The sequence below is a fragment of the Humulus lupulus genome, chromosome 2, assembly GCF_963169125.1.
Source record: "Humulus lupulus chromosome 2, drHumLupu1.1, whole genome shotgun sequence".
Lineage (NCBI taxonomy): Eukaryota > Viridiplantae > Streptophyta > Magnoliopsida > Rosales > Cannabaceae > Humulus > Humulus lupulus.
In genome coordinates, this window is record NC_084794.1 from 237,811,090 (window position 1) to 237,835,099 (window position 24,010).

Consider the following 24,010-nt stretch of genomic DNA (forward strand, 5'->3'; position numbering starts at 1 on the left):
TGTGTTATTATACTGTCAACGACAACACACTTTCTGTGTTATTTTAATAAATAGACAAGTGTTTAATTATATTATTTATAGTTGATTATATAACACATTTCAATACTTATAAATTTGTGTTATACTACACTTTAGATTAACACATTTTTTGTGTTATATAATGAAGTTTGCGTAACAAAATTCTTTACTTATAAAAAGTGTTATTGTAATAGATATTATAACACATTTTTCGTATTATTTTTATATTTAGATAAGTTTAAATTCTCATTATATATTCATTTATAGAACACTAATTTATTGTATTATATTTTTATTTTTTATTTATATAATTAAAATTAACTTTCTAATATATACTAGCATTATCAAATGAACTTGATTTTCAAATAACAAAAAGTAAAAACATTCAACATTGTATTAACAATCCACAAATTAGTTTAAAACATTCAACACTGTCATCAACAACAAAATGTTCTTTAAGTATTCAAGTAGTCTTAAATATTCAACATATTGAAAAGTTACTACTTTCAGCACAAAATATTGAAGAGTTTAATTTTTTACATAATAACACGTCAAAATTTGAGTAGTTGCACACTCCTACAGTACTATTTGACAGGAAAAATACATGCAATTAAAGTTGCTTCATTGTACCAGCCACAATGATCTGATCTTCACTTCCAATTCTAGTAAAACCAACACACTCCGTGTCTTCATTGCAGACTGCAACGCAACATAATACAACAACATTCAATGTTAAATTGATAAACTAAGTCTGATTTAGTTAGTTGAAATTCAAAGTTAAGACATGAGTGAGTCATAGAGTAATAGTAGTAGTTATCAACAGGATAATTTAGAAAAGTTTGAATCTGAAAACCTAATTAATCCAACTACAATAGGATAATTTAATCTCATTGAGAAACTTGAGAAAAAAAAAATTATAACTTTGTCTCAAATTATCAACACATAAAAAGCATTGAGCAGCAAGAATCAATTGCTACTGCAAAAGCAGAAAACATAGAAACAAATGACTAAAACTCCAGACAAGAGAATTGCATGTACCATTAAACATTATTCTACATATAAAGAGCAGGTTAATTGCTAAGGCAATTGCTGATACGCAATTGCTGAACCAGCTGTAACATACACAGCACAAAGTTCGTACACACAAAGAAGAGCAACAGCTAAAAGTAAAAGAACAGCAACAGCTCTTGTAGAAGTAAAATTCAGTGAAATGTGAGTGAAACTTTCTGAAGTCAGGTGGCCAGACATAAAAATAATATAATTCATCAAAAGCTTCATCACAATAATGTAACAGAGCTTTAACAGGACCAATTAACCATTTAATATAATTTCCACCTGAATGGACCAGACACTGTTAACACATCACATTGATCAACCTTCATAGAGCATATCTCATTATTTAGCAATAATACCTCATATTATAACATTTCTCTACACTTTTCCTCCAGAAGACCAACAGAGAACATTTTCCTTGCTTACATATTGTACTCACACTACTTACTTTTTAAGAGTGATGCATTTCTAGATATTTTTAATCACTCAAAAGAAGTGGTATAAGCATAAAATAAGTCCCCTCAGTACTAGTAAATGCTCTAAATGAGCTCTAAAAGCCTTTTAAACTCCGTACAAAGAAAGCAGAACCAAAGTCAAAATCAAACTAAGAATATTCAAAAGCTAGATACTAAAAATCAAACACAAAATAAGACAAAAAATCTTTCAGATCAAACCACTATATTCACACAAACATATAGAAAAACATAAACAAAATCAAAGAGAGAATTGGTAACTAACAGCTAGCTGGGCATAACTATGATTAAATTAGCTTTTAGCCAACTAGTACAAGCCATCCCTATGGAGAGAGTTGATAGACTCTGTGTGTGAGAGAGAGAAAGAGAGAGAGAGAGAGAGAGAGAGTATTGTTTAACTGACATCCATCTAACTAATAGCTATTAACAAAAAGTATTGTTTAAATGACCTCCAGCATGTATAATTATTAATTAGAACATATTAAATATGGTGAAACAGAAGCATGTATATTTGGAAAATATTAAATTTAGTGAAAATAAGTGATTAATGAAGACACTAGACTAGCATAATCAAACCTTCTCTTGATTTCCAATTGTAGAATTTGTCAAATAAAATATTTTATTAGAAAATAGAATAAATTAATCAAGTGTAGCAGAATTTTATTTACAGTAACAAAATTCTATTTACACATATATAGAGAATAACAAGAATTACAAATCATTACTCCCAACACTCCTTAGTACATAATTTAATGAGTTTATAGTCTTCTTTTTAACGTGCCTCAGGAGGCCAAACAACACAACAAAAAAGTATTGAAATAAGAATAAGCACCACTTAAGTAGAAAGAAAAAAAAATAGTCAATAAGCAAGCAAGACCATTAAAAGCTTATTTAATGCATGGCCTGTTCATAATAGTTCATTTAATAAGTAATTACGCAAATATAACAAGAAACCTGTATTCCAACAAATTAGATTGTCCTGGCATATAATTGGCAGAAAAAATACCTCCTCCATTCATATCAAGCCATGACGACGATCGGGCCAATCCAAAAGGAGTCGATGCCAAAGGATCGAGCCAATCTAGAAGTAGCAAGAGGGCTGCTAGTGCAGACCCTTCCATCTCGAACAAGAGACGAGCTGTCAGTGCCAACTCTCGATATTGGACCAATCATAGAAGAGAAATTTCCCTACAGTTATTGAAGAGGAAATGAATGAAGATAAAAATAAGTGAAAACCTAGTTCAACAAAAAATAATATAACCACGAAATAAAATTGGAGAGTGAAAGTTAAAGTAGGTCTCACTATTGCTACTATAACTATAAGTACACAAATCTGCATAATAAAAAATTAAATTTATCATATATCAAAAGCAAGAAAGTCATAATAAGGTATGGCATTGAAAAAAGAGAAGACTTTGTTCTAAAATTACTTGGTTTAGCTTTATAATGCATGAAATATATTCAAGAATGATGCATCAATGACATAAGTATAAATCAATAAATAGATGCAACAAAACTTTGAGTATAGTTTAATGACTTAATCGATGCTATAAACTTAAACACTAGCTGTGTGAAGTCAATAATTCAACAAGCAAGCAAATATCTAAAGACAATATATATATATATACATATATAAATTCATAAGGATAGCTCTACCATCTTTTTCTTAAATAAAACCCCTTATTTTTTTTCTTCAGATATCTCTACCATCATTTGCTTGAATAAACCCCCCCTTTTTTTTTTCTTCAGATTTCACTCATAATGCAAAACAGGGGCAGCAAGTGGAAAAAGAGAAGAAACTTATAAATGGCATCATCTTAGGCACATGGACTTGATAGATTAGTGCACTTTTCAAACAGCTGTGTTGGATTTTTTTTAATTTAAAATGGTATTTTCCTAGACAGAGGCCACACACTTAATTCATTAAAACAAAGTAGAATATAACACAACATAAGCTCAAGGGCCATTACTCAGACAACAAAATGAAACACACCAAAAAGAATCATAGAATAATACAATATTTTGATCCTAAATTATTATAAATTCACTCTTTGAATGAATCTCAATGGTCTTAAGAGCAGTGGAATCATAAACATATGATTCTGTGCATATAAATATAATAGCATAATGTAAGAAGCAATAAAGAGCACTACATATGCTTGTGTGCATATAAACATAGCTGCATGATGTAAGATATATATAAGATCCAATGGCCTAGAATCTAGATGACACTCATATTATATGTGTGCAAGGCAAACATGTGATTAGGCTTACTAAAAAAGAAGCATTAATTTCAGTTATAGTAGCACTCTGTCTTTCATTCTCAGAGTTTCTTAGTAACAATATTCAGAGATATTTTTTATATCCAAAGAAACAGATAGCTAATATGATGTAAAAGATGACTTTTAAGATAGCTTTTTCAAACCCCAAAGGAAGTAGGGAAAGAGAGGGGGGCAGGTAAGTTTACAATAAGGAAATCAAGAGAAAAAAGGTATGCGCAGAAATAAATTAAGTAAAAAAATTGGAATGCATCATTGCGGAGTAAAAATAATCCGAGAGTAGATTAAAAAGGAGAACAAAAAATTGTACCTGTGACAACATATAGAGCACATAAAGCATGGAAATCAAGAGAGCCATCCTGTAAAGAAAGAAAGATAGGATCAGAAAGAGTACATAGTCGTTACTCCTTAGGAACTAGAAAGTTACATCTGACATGTGAGAAATAATCATAGCAAAATTGGAGTGTACAAATATCATATGAATGAAAATACATATAGCTTATTATCTTTTATGTTTAGACATTTAGTTGACGCACTGGCATTAGAAACTGAGGTTCAATTCAAGAAAAAAAACAAAGATGGGGCACAATAATGTGACCTACTCATCATGATACCACATAGATGGGTCACTGATGTGATCTACACCAAGCTTAACACTCTCAAGTTCCTATTTTAATCATACTAGGTAAGCCTATACCATTTGAAATATAGAACCATTGTGTCTAAAAGAGTGATTGCTTAATCTAACAATGATAAGATACGGTTCAGTATACACAACTATCAACAACACTTAAAACATATGTCCAAATATCAAATAGCCCAAAAAGAATATAGTGAGATATAAATTGTCCATTCATATAGTAATTACTGACTAAGATGGGCATAAATGAACCAAGTGATGTATTGGAACAGCTGTCAATGTTCCAAATCTACCGTAATTCGTCCAACAATTTCATGGACCTGGCTTGTGAGTTTTTGATCTATAAAAATGCGATATGAAACAGTGTATTAATTGAATTTTAGCAACAAAGCAAACAAAATGCACTTAGAATTGAAGTGTACTTCCTCAAACAAGGTAAGTTGTTTAACTCCGAAAAAAAAATATCTTAACCATTGTTGACTAAGTAAATTATTTTAAAACAATGACAGTAATAAGATGGAGAGACAAAATAGAACACTATTCTGCATCAACCCCAAGCTACAATCAGAAGTAACCTAGAACTCAAAGCATAAAGCTTATAGCTCAAATTCAGACATAGAATCACATTAAACTACTAAAGGATGTAGCACAAGGAATTCAACTTAAATTTAGACATTCTAATGAGTTTTTCTCTCCTTACTAAAGAAGAAGAATTTCTAAAATGCAACAGACGCTAGTCCTTCTACCAGGGATTGAATTAATCAAGGAAACAAAAAGAAATCATGAAACATAAAGAATAAAAACTATTTGCAAATCAGGCAAACACAAGAAGAAGCAATGCAAATTTAGACAGAAGTATACACTCTAGAACATCTGTTCTAGTTGGCAGAGCAATTTGCAACAAAACTACTTTGTCATGCCAATCAGGGTTTTCCTCGAGGAATTTTTCGAAGGCCAATATCTTCTGAGGAATCCCTTTGATCATATCAAGGCGATCTATACCTAACTCACCTGTAATGCCATATATTTCACATAAGAAATAGTTAATATATAAAACATAAGATATATCATTAAATATACAAATTAAAGAGAAAAAAAATATTAATCTACTAAAATTAGAATTACAAACACCTCTCTACCCATGCAACAAGCAGTACCAATAGCATAAATAGAAATGTGTCACTAGGAAGGTAAGGACTAAGAATTATCTAATAGCATTACAGTAAAAGAACCAAACATGTAGATAATAGATAAAAGCATGTTTAACAACACATGTTAACTTTTTAAACCATGTCCTTTGCTACACACAATGAAACAGGGCACAATTGAACCCATTTTAACGTGTAAGCTGATTTTATAACTTCTTTTATTGATTAATTTTGTTCCCAAGTCCCCTAGATGGCTGGCATGAATTGGATCAAAACTAAGCTTAAAAAACATAGAAACTTTAAAAATTTCGATAGCCCCTAAAATATACAAGAAAACAGAGCAAAGTCAACCTAGACATACTTTGGCATCAATGAGTTATCATAAAGGTTTATTTTAATGAGATTAAAAATGATGATAATAAGCATTATTAACAGAAAAATTATGCTCTACCACAGTGAGCAAGACAAACCTCCACTAAAGTAGTGGGTCTATGTGTACATATAATCAAGTGGTGGTAATTGGTGGTGGGGCTATGAGGTTATAAATTGCGGTTCAAGACTAACAAAGATCTTTAACTATTTGTACACATGTACTATTCACCGAATTCCACAGTTGCTCTTTAACTATTTGATACTAAAAATAAGTATACTAATAAAGACTAACAAAGATCACTTCACTTTTCACTTATCCCTCTCTATTCTTATCCAGTTGGTCATATTATATAAAATTTAATTGAATATACAACATAAATATAAAAGTAACAATCACCACTTGTTCAATTACCTTACATAGTTAAAAATTCAAGAATCCTCTGACCAAGCTTTAAGCTTCTAGTTGCTGGCTAATCTTTTCCAAAGTCTACATGAAAATATTGAATAAATGCTTGTTAGTGGAAAGAAAATTTTAGTCAAGCAACATAATTGGCAAGAAGTAAGTGCATGCTAGTAGACCACTTGGCAAGAGAAGAAGTGATGTGGTGAGCTAGTTGTCAAGTTATTGAATGTTGGCCTAGTCAAGTGTTAATATACATGCATAAGAATTAATCTTCTAGCGGTGGTTAGAAAGTATTTCAGCCATTATAAATATTAGTGTGTTAGTAGTTTGTGTCATTTTTTGAATGGTCAGTAAGAATAGTTGTTTACTGTCATATTATTCTTTACTTTTAGTATGTAAAGGCAGAATATTTTTAATCAAAAGATTTTTCTGGTTCCTTTCACCTTAAAGAAAGCATTGCGATCTATTATATATTCATATAGCTATATATATAGATATAAATCATGTGTACTCCGATTAGTACGTATCATAAAGAAAATTATATATATAGTAAACTAAAGAATGAATAAAAAAAAGATCTTAAAAAAACATTGATCAATAAAATTATTTGGACAATTAACCTCAACAAGTCAACTATCCAATTAATTTGCTCTAGTATGTAAATAAATTACAAATATGGTCCAAATAATAGAGATGCCCAAATTTATTTTGAATCCCAATTACAATAATAAGATCCATGCTTATTAATTAATTAGATACTAAGGTTAGCCATTATTTTTTTCTTAAATTTAAAACAACTGAATAATAGAAACAGTGCGAAACTCATAAATTTCAATTATGTTGCACTAAAAAAGCCATACCACAACCCTCTCACCCTTAACACAAGTCAAAAGTTAGAAAATTTTATTGAAAGAACTGAAACCAACAAGAAAAAATAGCTCAAAAAGAGACGTTTATTAAATTTTGATTTATTAAAGGTGAATAAAGATATTCAGTCTTCAAAGTACACGTTTTTAACTAATTTTCAAGTAGTGGGACAAAAGTGAAGCATATAATTGTAAATTTAGATTTCTATTCATTAAGATTTGTCCACTAAAAAAAATATAAGAGTGTAATCCTCCATTCTCTCTATTTTGTAGCCATTAAATAATTTATTATACTTTCATCATTTTGGTTTTGGAAATTAGTTGCCATGGAATGAGACCATACCAAACTAGCTAAGATTTGCTAGTAGACATTATCTAACTTGACATGACCTCCACATAATTTAGATTTCTATTTTAATTTTTTGTTATCAATATGGGGCAAAATGTTCACAGAATCATGCAAATGCATCAGACTGATGAAAAGTTCAGATTTTAAATTTCCCTCTATTGGTTCATCTCAATATTCAAAATTGTCCCATGTTTCTATATCTTATACTTTTCCTTGGTAGATTATGTATCTTTTCAAAATGAGAACAGAGCAATTAAACATTCTAGAGCAAATGACTTAGTACTTTGAGTGCCTTGGTACTAATGGAGAGTGTTACTTGAAAACAAGTACAGAGCAAGTAGTTAAACATGTTCTGCTAGTTGTTCACTACCACACTAGCACTTCAATATTCTAGTGCCACACTATTCATTTCATATTTTCATTTGACATCTCTTTAGTAATTTTAAAGAAAGTACCAACAAAAATTTCAAGTACTAAAATTTATTTCCAAATAAAGAGCCATTAAGCTCTTACCTTCATATAAAGCATAACCAAGGAGACACGGAAGTCTGATCTATGAATGAAAAATGTTGTTGCACCATAAAACTGGAAACAGCAAGAAACAAAAAAGAAAAAAAAAACAAGCTCAGTAATTCCAGAAAAGAAAAGATTAAAACACATCATAACAATTAAAGTAAAGAGAGAAGCATACCTAGAAAAGGATAATGGCAATCCACCGAGAAGAAGCCCAGCATCAAGTTCGGCCAGAGTCACTTTGTTTCTCTTTTACGATAGGAGACTTGCAGAGATAATCAGAGCTTCTTATCCATCTCACCGCTACCATTATTTACTTCACTGCCATTTTTAGTCTCATTTCCACTCTTATTCTCTCCCACTCCACCATCTTCATTATCGTTCTCTTCCACTTCTCTCTTCCTATCCTCATCTTCATCCTCATCCTCATTTTCATTCTCGTTCTCACTCCCATTCCCATATCCATCCTCATTCACATTCTCATTTCCATCGTCACTTCCATTCCATCTCCCCATTTATTCTCCACTCAAATACCTGTCAACAACCTTTTCCTCATCCTTCTCTTCTTCTTTTTCTTCTTTCTTCTCCTCCAAATCCAGTTTCAGAAGCGGCTTTTCCTCGTTCTCCTTCAATTCCAACCTTGCAAGCTCCTGATTAATAGAAGCTCCGCTTACCTCCTCTTCCTTCTCCTTCTCGACCGCCCCATGACTGAGATTAGAAGTTTCAGGATCGGGATCACCATTGTTATTAGAAGAAGAAGAGGAAGACGGTGGCTGATACTGAAACCCTAACTGGGTATCGCTTGAGGGATGGTCAGAAGTGTGTTAGAAAACTATTTAGAGCTTTGGAAATAAAAAAGTATAGGCAAATAAAAAAGTAAAAAGTAGAAGATAATTTGGCTCCAAAATTTTGGTACCGCCAATTTTTTTCCCACATGTTATTTTATTATTTGATGTATTATAATACTTTTTCAATACTATTATATTCATATGTTATGGAAAGGGGCATTTGGTGCAGTGTGGGCATGTACACTCGTCGCTGAAGTCAAGCTCGACTCATGGTTTGGTAACTATTTATGTAGTTATATATTTAACTGCTTAAATATAGCATAAATGCTTTACCTATCTACATGAGATACCTTGATAAGGCTGTGCCTTGACTACTGCATCATCAACATGAACATGCTTATTAGTATTGATATTCCTAGAACATGCTTACTAGTATTGTTCATTGTGAATTATCAATTGATACGTGTTAAATGCTAAATGCTATAATCATGTATCCATTTGTATATCTGTATAATTGTGGAATATGGGTGATTATCTATTGATCTTGGATCGTGAGGAAGAAAGAGGTTTAGTTATCACTGACTGACTAGGCGTATTGATTGTTCCAGCATAATGTAAGTTGTAAGAATGATTCCAAGTTAGACAGATTCATCAGCTGGCCAGGAAGATCAAGGCCAGAAGAACAGGCAGGGTCAAGAGAATGACCAGAGTCAGATTCCACAGCCAGCTCCTAATAACTGGCAGCAGTTGTTCAATGACCTGCAGGCCAGAGTATTGAGGCAGGAAGAAGAACTCTGCCTCCTGAGACAACAGCAGGTCCCTACAGGAACCAGTGTACCTGAGGCACCACCTATATCGGTGCCAATAGTTGAGCAGCTGCCTAAGGTTGGTAGCAAATATGAGCCTCTTTATGAAAGGTTCAGGAGGCAGCAACCTCCAGTATTTGAGGGCAATGCCGATCATGAACAGGCAGAGCAATGGATGAGCATGATTACCACCACACTTGACTTTATGAGGGTGTCTGGTAATGAGAGGCTGGCCTGTGCCACGTACATGTTTCGGGAGGATGCCCAAATTTGGTGGGAAGTTATATCCCAGACTAGAAACATCAATGCCCTGAGTTGGGAAGAGTTACAGACTCTGTGTAATGAGAAGTATTATAATGATGCCATCAGAGCTGCTAAAGCTGAAAAAAAAATTCAGATTGCGTCAAGGGAGTTTATCAGTGACTGAGTATGCCTTGAAGTTTGATAGATTTGCAAAGTTTTCCATGGAGCTGGTGCCCACTGATGGGACTAGAAGGGAGAGGTTTCTCCAGGGGCTACAGCCTAGATTAGACTGAGATGTTCGTATAACCATTGCGGCAGGAGTTATTACTTATGCACAGGTGGTGGAGAAGGCGCTCACAACTGAGAGCACAGAGAACAAGTTCTGGCGGGACAATGCAACCATAAAGAGTTTAGGAGGACAGGTTCTCCATTTGTGGGTTCTGGTAGGGGTGGAGGCCCTAGTGATCAGAAGAGGAAGGTTCCTGATACTTTCCCAGCTCCAGGCCCTGACAGGCGACCCCGTGGTATTTCAATTGGTCATCAGGGTGGCAGTGAGGCCTAGAAGACTTATCATGTGTGCCCTAGGTGCAAGAGGCATCATTTGGGAGAGTGTAGGGAAAATACTTGCTTCTTATGTCGGGTAGTGGGTCATCTCAAGGAAGATTTCCTTAAAGCAAGAAAGGAAGAACCTAGGAAAGCGGACAGCTCAGCCCTAGCTCGAGTGTTCAAATTGACACAAGCAGAAGCTGAGGCTTCACCCTCACTAGTTACAGGTCAACTTCTTAGTGCTAGAACCCCTTATACTGTTTTGATTGATTCTGGTGCTACACATTCTTTTGTTGCTAGTCGAATTATTGATAGACTATGTAGACCATGTGATTATTATGCTGTGGGGTTCGGGACCTTATTACCCACTGGAGAATTGGTGGTATCCAGGAGATGGGTCAGATCTTTGCCAGTGACAATGGAGGGCATAGAGTTGTCAGTAGATTTGATAGAGTTAGTTATGACTGAATTTGACATGATTCTGGGTATGGAATGGTTAGGGAAGTATAGGGAAACCATTGATTGCAGAAGGAAGATGGTCACCTTTGAGCCTAAAGGTGAGGATCCTTTTGTGTTTGTTGGTACTGTGCACGAACCTCGCATACCTATGATTTTTGTTTTGAGGGCTAGAGACCTATTGCAAGGAGGTTGCATAGGATTCTTAGCCAGTGTGGTTGACATCACTCAAGTCATGCCAGTGAGACCAGAAGAGACCAGACTAGTCTGTGAATTCCTGGACGTGTTTCCAAGAGATTTACCAGGGTTGCCACCACACAGAGAGATTGAGTTTATGATAGAACTGGAACCAGGGATGAAGCCAGTGTCTAGAGCACCTTACAGAATGGCCCCAGCTGAGTTAAAAGAATTGAAAGTACAGTTACAAGAGTAGTTGGATTTTTGTTTTATCAGACCTAGTTTCTCACCTTGGGGTGCGCCAGTTTTTTTTGTAAAGAAGAAGGACGGTTCTCTGAGGATGTGCATTGATTACAAAGAACTGAATAAGTTAACAATTAAGAATAAGTATCCTTTGCCAAGGATAGATGATCTGTTTGATCAGTTGCAAGGAAAAAGGGTATTCTCGAAGATAGACCTTCATTCTGGTTATCATTAGTTGAGGGTCAAGGAGGGAGACATATCGAAGACTGCTTTTCGCACTAGATATGGGCCTTATGAGTTCTTAGTCAAGTCCTTTGGATTGACTAATGCCCCAAATGCTTTTATGGATTTGATGAACAGAGTGTTAAAGGATTATTTAAACCAGTTTGTGATCATCTTCATCGATGATATTCTGGTTTATTCTCAGTCAAAGTCAAAACATGAGCAACATCTGAGATTGGTTCTACAGAGACTGAGGGAACATAGATTGTTTGCAAAGTTCAAGAAATGTGAGTTATGGTTATCTCAGGTATCTTTCCTTGGGCACATTGTCAGTAAGGAGGGGATTAAGGTAGATCCATCCAAGATTGTGGCGGTCAGATTGGCCAAGGCCAAAGAATGCTTCTGAGGTTACAAGTTTCCTTGGATTGGAAGGCTATTGCAGACGTTTTGTGGAAGGGTTCTCTATGATTGCTACATCATTGATAGAGCTGACACACAAGAATCAGAAGTTTGTGTGGTCAGACAGGTGTTAGAACAGCTTCCAGGAACTGAAGCAGAGATTGATTACAGCTCTGGTTTTGAGTCTCCCAATAGATCAAGAGAAGTTTGTGATTTACTGCGAAGCTTCACATCAAGATTTGGGCTGTGTTCTGATGCAGTCAGGGAAGGTAATTGCTTATGCTTCGTGTCAGCTAAAGGAGTATGAACAGAGATATCCCACTCATGATTTAGAGTTATCGGCTGTGGTCTTTGCTTTAAAGGAATGGGGGAATTACCTTTATGGGGAGAAGTATGAGATCTACACTGACCACAAGAGCCTGAAATACTTCTTCACGCAGAAAGACTTGAATATGCGACAAAGGCATTGGCTAGAGTTAGTAAAAGATTATGATTGTGAGATTCTATATCATCTAAGAAAGGCCAACGTGGTAGCTGCCAGAAGGGTCCGGGACAGATTTATAGTACAAGGCTGATAGCCAGAGAGTAAGCAGATGATATGACCAGAGCTGGTATAAAGTTGCTGGTGGGTCAGTTGGCCAATATTACGCTACAGTCTACACTGTTGGAAAGAATCAAAGAGGGTCAGTTGGGTGATCCACAACTGATCAAGATCAGAGAGGATGTTTTGGTTGGAGCATCCAGAGATTATACAGTGTATGATTTGGGCTTTCTGAGATAAAAGGGTTGGATATGTGTTCCGTTAGACACTGCATTGAGACAGGAGATTCTAGATGAATCTCATACTACTCCTTATTCTTTGCATCCAGGCACCACGAAGATGTATCAGGATGTGAGATCGCTGTATTGGTGGCCAGAGATGAAGACGGAAGTAGTGGAGTATGTGGCTAAGTGCTTGACATGTCAACAGGTCAAGGCTGAGCATCAAAGGTCGGCAGGGTTATTGCAGCCTCTGGATATCCCAAAGTGGAAATGGGAGGATATCACGATGGATTTCGTGGTGGGGTTACCCAGGAATGTTGGTCAACATGATTCAGTATGGGTTATTGTGGATCGCTACACCAAGTTAGCTCACTTCTTACCAATGAGGACTACATATATAGTTGACCAGTACGCAGATCTCTATGTGAAAGAGATCGTGCACCTCCATGGAGCACTGAGGTCGAATGTGTCTGATCGAGACCCCACTTTTACTTCTAAGTTTTAGAGGAGTTTACAGAAGACCATGGGAACACAGTTGAAGTTCAGTACTGCTTATCATCCTCAGATAGATGGACAATCTGAGAGGACGGTCTAGATATTAGCAGACATGTTGCAAGCATGTGTGCTGGACTTTGGTGGATCCTGGAGTAAGTATCTACCTTTGCTAGAGTTTTTCTACAACAATAGTTATCAGTCTACCTTTGGGGTTGCACCTTATGAGATGTTGTATGGTAGGAAATGCAGATCTCCCATTCATTGGGATGAGACAAGAGAAAGGAGATACTTGGGTCCTGAGGCAGTTCAGAACACCAGTGAGGCCATTGAGAAGATTAGAGCTCGGATGCTTGCTTTTCAGAGTAGACTAAAAAGTTATGCAGATCCCAAGCGCATGAACGTGGAGTTCCAAGTGGGAGACTATGTCTTCCTTAGAGTCTCACCATGGAAAGGGGTGAGAAGATTTGGGAAGAAGGGCAAGTTGAGCCCTAGATTTGTAGGTCCATTTGAGATCCTGGAAAGGATTGGTTAGGTGGCTTACAGGTTGGCATTACCACCGGCGTTGTCAGCCGTGCATAACATGTTTCATGTTTCAGCTCTTCAGAGGTATGTATCAGATGTGACCCATGTTTTCAGTTATGAAGATCTGGAGCTTGAGGCAGATATCTCCTATGAGGAACAGCCAGTCCAGATACTTGACAGAAAGGACAAGGTCCTCAGGAATAAGACAATACCTTTGGTTATGTATTGTGGAAGAACAAGGTTGAGAAAACGACCTTGGAGCTGGAGTCAAACATGCAGAATCAATATCCTGAGCTGTTCAGGTACATTTTGAGGACAAAATTTCTGTAAGGAGGGGATAGTTGTAATGCCCCAAAATCCCTAATGCGGTTTAATGGTTGGAGAAGTAGGCCGGGAGGGCCATAATTGATTTATTATGCCATTAAATGATTATGTGCATGTTTATGTGAATTATATTATAATATGATGTTAAATGCATGCATGTGGGTCCACATTCCATCATAGAGACATTTTGGTAATTTGGACCGTTGTGGGCGTAATTGTATATTTTCATGCATGTTGGTGAATTATTGTTGAGGCGACATTATAATGTGGATTTGTTCGAGCCATTCGGCATGAGACGATCTTTGAGTGCAAGTTAGTAGTTTGGTCATAACGGGATTAAGTTCGGGGTTCGGGGTGAGTCTCAGGGTAATTTGGTGATTAGATCATTACCAGGAATAAAAGGGTAAAGGGATATGATTTATTGGTATTTGAGAATAATGGAAATCACGGGAATTGGAGAGCGTTAATTATGATTAACGAGATAGGCGGGAAATGACGATTTTGCCCTTGGAGCCTGTTTAGGGTTATAATTAAGCTTAGGGGAAATATAGTCTTTTCTCCCTAAGGATATGTTTAAACCATTGAAGGCTGTAGAAACCTTCCAAAATAGAGTAAGCTTCTTTCTCTCCCGTACACCATTTCTCCACCTTTTCTCTTTGAGTTTTTTTAGCTTAATTTAAGGATCCAAGCTAAGGAAGTGGACCTTGAGGGCTTAGAGTTGTGTTCCACCATTGAAGAGGGTTCTAAACTGAGCTTGAGGTAAGGTTCTAGCCATTAAAACTCTGGTTCTTCACCTGTTTTTCATTTGGTTTTCAACTGGATTTTTGAGTTGGATGATGGGAATTGATGGGAGTTTTTGGCAAGGGTTACTTGGGTTATGATGTATAGGACTTGTGTATATGGTTTTTGGGTTCATTTGGGAGTTTAAATGAGGTTTGGAAGCTTGTTGTTCAGGCTGGAAATGGTGGTGTCAAAGTAGGGAAAAACCAGGGTTGAAAACCCTGGTTTTAGCGCTACAGTGCCCTTTTATGGGCTCTACTGCGCTAGCCAGGGGGTGTTTCATTATGCCTATAGCGCTGGGGCACTAGAAGGGCAGCGCTACAACGCTACTGTGCTTTTCCAGATTTTTGTTTTGGGCACTTTTGAGGGTTTTTGGCTCGGGGTTTCAATTCCTAAGGCTCAGGATCGAATCTACTCACCCTTTGGGTACAATACGAGGTCCCGGGAGTGAGGTTTAGGTCAAGAACCTTTTATGGTTGATTTTCATTAATGGAGGTTATATTTGGTTATGACTAGGTGACCGCTAAGGAATCAAATGGTGGATCATTCTCAAGGGTCTTTCTTTTACTATTTCTCGCTCCAACCATAGGTAAGAAAACTGCACCCCATATGTGACATGCTTGGTTATTCACGAGGCATGTTGAGTGTTTAGATGTGGACATTGATTGCATATCAAATTCTTAGAAAATCTTCCTTACTTGTGAATGGCACTGACTTATTAATTAGAATCGGCAATGGTGTCATTATTAACTGTGAAGCTGTGACTTACTAGTCAAGTTCGGCAGTAGTACTGAACACTGGTCGTATGGTATTGGCTTAAGAGTAAAGAATGGTTTTAGCGTGTTTAGCACATGCTGAAAAGATTAGATCTAATTGCATCAGCATTGAATGACTCATCATGAGCATTAATGCTGGACCGACCTCAAGTTCGATGAAAACTAAAAGCGTTTGTCTAGTCTCATGACTAGTCACTTAGAGCCAGGGTCAAAAGACCCAGGTGACTGCATCGTCACATGGCTAGGGTGCGAAGCCCAAGTTAGTGACTCACTCATTGGTCACTCATCTTATTTCAAGCTAGTGACTTACTTATCAGTCACTCATCTATTTAAGCTAGTGACTTACTCATCAGTCACTCATCTGATTAGGGCTACAAGCCCCAACAAGGTTACCAAAACCTTGAAGTGATGTTCACTCATCTGTTTAGGGCTATAAGTCCTGTATGATTATCATGATCATCATTTGATATTATATACATGCAGTAATGAGTTTTCTTGCTGAGCCTTGGCTCATGAGTGCTATGTGGTGCAATTAAAGGGAAAGAAAAGCTCACCCAGGTGGCGATATGTACATATGCGACCTCTTGACCATCACGGCCAAGGTGTTTCTCAGAGGAACTAGGGGTTAACCTTATTTTTGTCGCTTAGGTCGGCGAGTTGAAATTTTTACACTATAATGACCGGTTTGAATTGTAAACAACTTGTAAACGCTTTTATGGGCCCATGTACAGTTTTATGTTTTAAATAAAATATATCTTTTCCTTTTGATCGAAATTTTTTCACCTTAGCCTATTAATAACACCTAGATGCACGTTTATAACCAAATGACTCGATTAGCTAGTTAAGCATGGTTCAAAGTTCATAATAATGGTCTTGGAGTAACCAGGGCGTTACAAAAAATGTTGATTCTGTGTTACTAAAGTTCTTCCTTTTCTCCTTGAAGGACAAAGCCAAATGTTGGTTATACTTTTTGAGACCTAGGTCTATTGGAACATGGGAGGAAATGACCAAATCTTTCTTTCTGAAACACTTTCCCAGCCATAAGACCAACAGTCTAAAATGAAAATTTTCCACATTTTCCTAAAAGGACAATGAAACGTTCTATCAAGTTTGGGAAAGATTCAAGGTTCTATTGAATTAGTGCCCGCACCATGGCTATGAGAACTGGCGTTTAGTTAGTTACTTCTATGAAGACCTCACGAGTCGTGAGTGCCATTTTGTAGAAATGCTATGCAATGGCGAATTCCTAAAAAAAGAGCCAGAGAATGCTCTTAAGTATCTCAAAGAAATCGCAAAAAAATCTCACACCAGGATTGGTCCAAGTGCTATTGCTAGCACCAACCGACACAAACCATCTAGGATCTATCAACTTCGAGAAAAGGATAGTGCTAAGGCCCAACTCGAAGCTTTGAAAAAGCAGTTTGAGGTCTTAATGATGAAAAATGACCAAAAACCACACATGATTGCTCAAGCGGAATCGCAAGAACCTTGCTTTGTTTGTGGAGGGACGGAGCATTTAGCTAAGGACTGCTTAGTTTTTAATGAAATGAGGGGGTTTATGAGGAGCAATGCAATGCCTTAGGGACATATAACAAGCCATTCTCCCATACGTACAACCCTGATTGGAGAAACCACCCAAATTTCAGTTGGAGAGATTCTAACCAAGCTCAATCGTCTGGAAGCCAATGGAGTATTATGCACCCTAATACAATGCTCATCCACAAAAAAATTCTCTCGAGAATACCCTTCATGCATTCATAGAGGAACAATCCAAACTAAATCCCCAAATGATGGAAGAAATCAAGGAAATGAAATGTCAATTCTCAAAATTGATTGAATCCTTGGCCATTCCAGAAAAATGCAAACTTCATTCCCAACCAAAATTCAATGTGCACGGCCAACACATGGACAAATCTTCAAATTCTAATGATCAAAATGTTAAGGAAGTAAATGCCATCACAACTAGAAGTGGTAAAACTTTTGCAAGATCCGCCCATAAAATCCAACTCTCCCAGTACTCCAAAAGTTATTCTCTAAAATCCACCACTCAATGCCTCTCCAAAAGTACCATTTCCCCAGGCTTTGAAACCTGTTGGGAAACTTCCTGATAATCAAGATGAAATCCTTGAGCACTTGACATAAGTGAAGATTAATCTTCATTTGCTTCACATCATAAAACAAGTGTCGGCTTATGCCAAAATCATCAAGGATATATGCACTGCAAAAAGGAAGCACCATGTCAAGAAGACTGCTTTCTTGACTGAGCAAGTGAGTGCAGTGATTGAACAAAAGACACCGCCGAAATACAAAGATCCCGGTTGTCCCACCATTTCTTGCAAAATTGGGACCCATGAAATTAGCCAAGCCTTACTTGATCTTGGCGCGAGTATAAATCTCATGCCTTACTCTGTATACTCGCAACTCGGTCTTGGAGAAATGAAGCCAACATTTGTTGTGCTACAACTTGTTAACCGTTCCACCAAAAAGCCTAGGGGTATTGTTGAGGATGTTTTAGTTCAAATTGATAAATTCTATTACCCCGTGGACTTTCTTATTCTTGATACCCAATCTGTGGTAAACATGGAGTCAAAAATTCCTATTATCCTCGAAAGACCATTCCCTTCTACTGCAAATGCTTTGATCAATTGTCAGAATGGCCTAATGAATATATCGTTTGGAAACATGACTCTTGAAGTCAATATCTTCCACATCGGGAAACAAACTTGAGAAGATGATGAATGTTATCAAACATTCATGATTGGCACTTTAATTCTCTAGGAGGTTCAATTGTGAAGTAACTTCGATAATCTTGATGAACTCCTCCTTTTATCTCAAAATGAAAGTCCTGATTCTATGGAGTCTACTCTTGCAATATCAGATCACATAGACTCACACAATAGAAGGACTCAGTTTTGGCAACCTCACTTTGAAGAGCTACCTCGTGAGAGGGCATAGCCGAAAAATTCAGCCGAAGAGGTTCCAATTGTTCAATTGACCCAACTTCTTGAGGGTTTGAAACATGTCTTCTTGGGAGATAGTGAAACCTTTCCTGTTATCATCTCCTCCAAGCTTCAAAATTCTCAAGAATTGAAGTTACTCGAGCTACTGCGAACGCATAAATCTGCAATAGGTTGGACGCTTGCTGATATCAAAGGTATTAGCCCTTTAATTTGCTCCCATCGAATCAATCTGGAGGACGAGGCTATCCCTTGAAGAGACCCTCAAAGGCGACTGAACCCCACAATGAAAGAAGTTGTAAAAAAATGAAGTTTTGAAATTGCTAGACGCTGGTATTATTTGTTAGGAGTGTGTCCTCAAAACATGTAAAGATATTTGTTTTTTCTATGAATAAATAAATACAATGGTTTATTATTATTGTCATATTTAGATTGTTAAATTATTGTTTGAATAATTTTGTAAATATCAGAAAAATTCCATATTCATTATTGAGGATGTGATCTTGTATTAGTACGAAAGAATTAAGGTCACATGAATGAATAAAAATAGTCAACAACAACAAATTAAAGTTATGAAATTCTTTAATTGGAGTTGTAAGTACGGTTTACTGAGTATCATAATGATACAAATAATCTAGATTCAGATTATTGATGTGGAAAGACATCTCGGTAAAGGTGCTTTATATAATATGATTATATATGACATGGACCGCTATGAATTAAAGTCTTTATCCAAAAACCATTTAACAATAAAGACTTGTAATTCATATCATAACAGATGATCATTTATAGATCAACGTAAATCCTGAGTGTTCATGAACTCCTGTTCATGTTTATTAAATCTTTTGATTCATTCGTTAAGGTCTCTTCAAAGAATGAGGCTAATGACTTTTGTTTTGGAGATTTAATATCATGGATGGCTGGGAACATGTATCAACAATACGGAATCTAATCTTTCCTAACGGATCGTATATTAGTTCCCTTGAGGGTTAATTCTGGAACTGAATGATTTTGAGCTCAAATCTATAATTAGATTATAGATTAATTATTCACTAGTGAATTAATGGTACTTAAGGAATACGAAGTAAATTAGAAAGGTTAAATGGTAATTCTCCCATTCTAATTTATGAACTAATTAATTAGAGGGTTGAACTATTGTAAGATGGTTATATCAATGGACGACTTAAGAAAAAGATTTCTGTAAAAGTATATCTATAACATAAAGAGTGCAATTCTGAATTTATAGTGGAGTAATATCAGAATTAATAAATTAACTATTATAATTAAAGAGTTTAATTATTTAGTTTCAATTTATTGGAGGTTAATGTTATAGGTCCATGGTCCCCGAAATGGCTCAAACAATCACTATCAAAGACAAATACAAAAAATGGGCAGAAAGGACTTATGTGATAAGTAAAATATTTTTTTATGTATCAAACATAATTATTGTTTAATTATGTGTAATTAATTAATTATTTGATTTATCAAAAATATAATTAATTTTTTTTGGGATTTTTGGTATTTAAATAATAATAAAATTTGGGAAAAATCACATGCCTGCACAGGCATGTGGTACACGTGTGGCACAATGCACAGGCACCATGCTACACGCATAAGAGATGGACTTAGTCTCTTGATTCCACAATTTTAGTTATTTAAATATTAAATAAATAATGAGATATTTTAATATGATTAAAATATTATTATTTAAACAAAAATCTGATAACTGATCAGTTATTTTGAATTTTTTTAAAATAACAAATATTTTAATATATTGGATATTATTAAATATTGGATATCAGTTTTCACAGAAAGTAATTTTTCAGGGATAGAAAAATATCTAGGATTCTCTCAGAGAAAAGAGAACAGTGACAAAAACAAAGGTTATTGTTCTTCAAAAAACCTAGGCCCAAAACTTTATCAGATCTCATGTGTTGAGAACATCTGATAAATAGTTATTGCCTATTATTTGTATAGCGAGCCCACACTCGTTCTTTGTGTGCCTAAGAACATTTTGGAAGATCTTGGTGTGAGATCTTAAGGATTCAGCCATACGAAAAGATAGAAGCAAGGAAGGACCTGAGGTAATTTTTCTATTCTTGTCCTTGATTCAATATATATATATGAGTGTGAAGAAGTAGATCTAGAAATCTTATGGGATTAATTTGACAATTTGATTGTTGTTCCGCTGCGCATAATCTCTGATTTGATCAATAAAAACCAGCATTATTTACCCAGTAGTTGATAGAAAATGGGTCAGTCCAACTCAAGTCATGCCCAAGAAATCTAGTGTCACTGTGATCCAAAACGAAAAAGGGGTCCTTGTCCCACAAAAACTGTGGCAGGGTGGCACATGTGCATTGATTATAGAAAATTAAATGCCGCCTCCCGCAAAGATCATTTTCCACTCCTAGTCATTGATCAAATCTTTAAACGTGTAGCTGGTCATCCATTCTATTGCTTTCTTGATGGCTATTCTGACTATTATCAAATTGAGATTGCATTAAAGGATCAAGATGAGACCACTTTCACTTGTCCCTATGGTACTTTTGCTTTCCGGTGTATGCCATTTGGCTTGTGTAATGCACCAACTACTTTCCAAAGATGCATGATGAGCATCTTTAGTGACATGATTGAAAAATCAATGGAAGTATTCATGGATGAGCTAACCATTTTCGGGAACTCCTTTGACACATGTCTTCTTCATCTTGAAGCTGTTTTAAAACGGTGTATTGAGAAAGGACTTGTGCTCAATTGGGAGAAATGTCACTTCATGGTATATTCTGGCATAGTCTTAGGCCACATTGTTTCTAAAAGAGGAATTGAAGTTGATCAATCCAAAGTCGACCTTATCTCCAACTTGCCTACTCCTAAGACTGTCAAAGACATTAGGTCATTCCTTGGTCATGCTGGTTTCTATAGGAGGTTCATAAAATTTTTTTAAATGATTTCTCGTTCGCTAAGCAACCTCCTAGCCAAAGATGTCACTTTTGAATGGACACCTAAGTGTGAGGAATCATTTCGAACGCTTGTCAATTCACTCACTTCTGCTCCCATCATTCAGTCACCCGATTGGAGTCTTCCTTTCGAGATGATGTGTGATGCTAGTAACTTTGTTGTGGGAGCTGTGCTAGGACAACGAAGGGAGGGGAAACCCTTTGTTGTCTATTATGAAAGTCGAACTCTCAATAGTGCTCAAATGAACTATTACACTACTAAAAAAGAGTTGCTTGCCGTCGTCTTTACCCTTGACAAATTCCGATCTTATTTGATTGGATCACCTATTACGATCTTCACAGATCACTCTGCCCTTAAGTATCTCCTTTCCAAAAAGGATGCTAAGGTGAGATTAATACGGTGGATCCTTCTTTTGCAAGAATTTTACATAACAATCAAAGACAAGAAAGGTGTTGAAAATGTCATCGCGGACCATTTGTACCGACTTGAATTCAACGTTCCCGCTGATGGTCCACCTATTCATGACAATTTCCCAGATGAATAGTTGCTTTCTGTTACTAAGTTACCGTGGTATGCTCACATTGTGAACTACTTAGTAACAAGTGAACTCCCATCTGAATGGAGTTCACAAGACAAACACAAATTTTTGGTCGAGGTGCGCAATTTCTTTTGGTATGACCCATACTTATTCTAGTACTGGCCCGACCAAATCATGTGAAGATGCATCCACGACGATGAGGTGTCTAGTGTGTTGAATTTTTGTCACAATGATGTTTGTGGTGGTCACTTTTCTGTGAAGACAACCGCTGCAAAAATCTTACAATGCGGTCTTTACTGGCCCACTTTGTTCAAAGACACCAATGATTTCTGTCGTTCTTATATAAGGTGCCAAAATTTAGGTTCCTTATCCCATCGGCACATGATGCCCTTGAACCCAATTCTTGTTATCGAAATATTTGATTGTTGGGCGATAGACTTTATGAGACCATTTCGACCTTATTTTGACTACCTTTATATTATTCTCGCTGTGGATTATGCTTCCAAGTGGGTCGAGGCTGTACCAAGTCGAACCAATGATAACGCTACAATTGTCAAGTTCTTGAAAGAAAATGTGTTATCAAGGTTCGATATTCCTCGTGTTATCATCAGTGATCAATGCACTCATTTTTGCAACAGATCTTTTGAAGCTCTTATGCGCAAGTATGATGTACTTCATAAAGTTTCAAATGCCCATCATCCACAGACTAATGGTCAAGCTAAGTTAGCCAATAGGGAGATAAAACACATTCTAAAGAAGACGGTAAATCCCGACCACAAATATTGGTCTACACGTCTTCTAGACGCTCTTTGGGCATACCACATTGCTTTCAAATCCCCTCTTTGGATGTCTCCCTATCGGCTTGTCTTTGGAAAAGCTTGTCATTTACCTGTCGAGCTCGAGCATAAAGCTTATTGGGCAATCAAAGCCTTAAACTTTGATCTAAATGCTGCAGGTATCAATTGCAAACTCCAATTGTCCGAAATTGAGGAGTTGAGAAACGATGCATATGACAATTCTAAGATTTATAACGAAAAATTGAAAATCGCTCACGATAAATAAATCCTGCGAAAATACTTTGAGCCAAATCAGAAAGTACATCTGTATGATTCTCGCTTGCACTTGCACCTAGGTAAACTGCGACCGTGATGGACTGGTCCATTTGTAGTGAAACAAGTATTTCCCAACAGTTTTGTTGAGGTCGAGGATCCAACCGATAAAAGAATTTTTTGAGTCAATGGACAAAGACTGAAATATTACATTGAGAGTGTGAGTCATGTTGAAGAGCTCCTTCTTAAGGACCCAATTTATACACTCTGAAGTTCTGAACGGTTTGTTTGTTTTCTTTTTTTATTTTTCTGTCTTTTTGTTTTTTATTTTTGTATGTTGTTTGTTTTGGGGTATTATTATCAGGCTATTTTTGCCCTCGCCTCATGGACATGGTCATCCTCCAGGTGTTCTCTTTCCCTACCTTTTTCATTGATTATTCATTTTGACATTGAGGCCACTGTCTGATTTTTGGTTGGGGGTGGTGAGCATTCATTAACATTCATTTGGAAAATCTTATTGTCGAGTTGATTTGTTGGTACAACTTGTTGGTTTGAGTCAGTTTTTACTATGTTTAGCTATTAAGAAGTGATTTTCAGAGTTCTTTTGTGCATTTTCCAAACATGTGATAAATTGGTTGTTAACACAAATAGTTGAGAGAAATTTCAAGTTTAAAGTTTTTCATTTCTTAGTGAGTTGTGAGAGTTGAGAAAACAACTTTTTGAACTTTTATTGATCATTTGAGCTGGTAAAGTCACATCTTTAGAAATTAAAACATGAAATTTACTAGAGGGATATTTTTCATTTAAGAATGAGTCTTTGTAATAACTTTCAAATTTGTGTTCAATTTATTTTAT

The 24,010-nt window shown here is 36.1% G+C and overlaps 1 protein-coding gene, 1 long non-coding RNA gene and 1 other non-coding gene across 3 annotated transcripts in view; all 3 read right to left on the reverse strand.

Annotated features, from left to right (window-relative positions):
* Positions 1 to 359: 359 nt before the first annotated feature.
* On the reverse strand, positions 360 to 2,709 carry LOC133816589 (uncharacterized). The gene is made up of 2 exons (XR_009885353.1): positions 2,551 to 2,709; positions 360 to 717 (listed from the first exon to the last, which is right to left on the reverse strand). It is a non-coding gene; the product is annotated as an uncharacterized LOC133816589 (long non-coding RNA).
* A 5,920-nt stretch (positions 2,710 to 8,629) lies between these two features.
* LOC133815281 (uncharacterized) overlaps positions 8,630 to 24,010 on the reverse strand; it is a 31,713-nt gene continuing 16,332 nt past the window's right edge. The window contains exon 5 of the mRNA XM_062248137.1: positions 8,630 to 8,915. Coding sequence (XP_062104121.1) covers positions 8,630 to 8,915 — 286 coding nt within the window. The remainder of the gene's footprint in view (positions 8,916 to 24,010) is intronic.
* LOC133820209 (small nucleolar RNA R71) lies at positions 16,705 to 16,811 on the reverse strand. The gene has a single exon (XR_009886635.1). It is a non-coding gene; the product is annotated as a small nucleolar RNA R71 (small nucleolar RNA).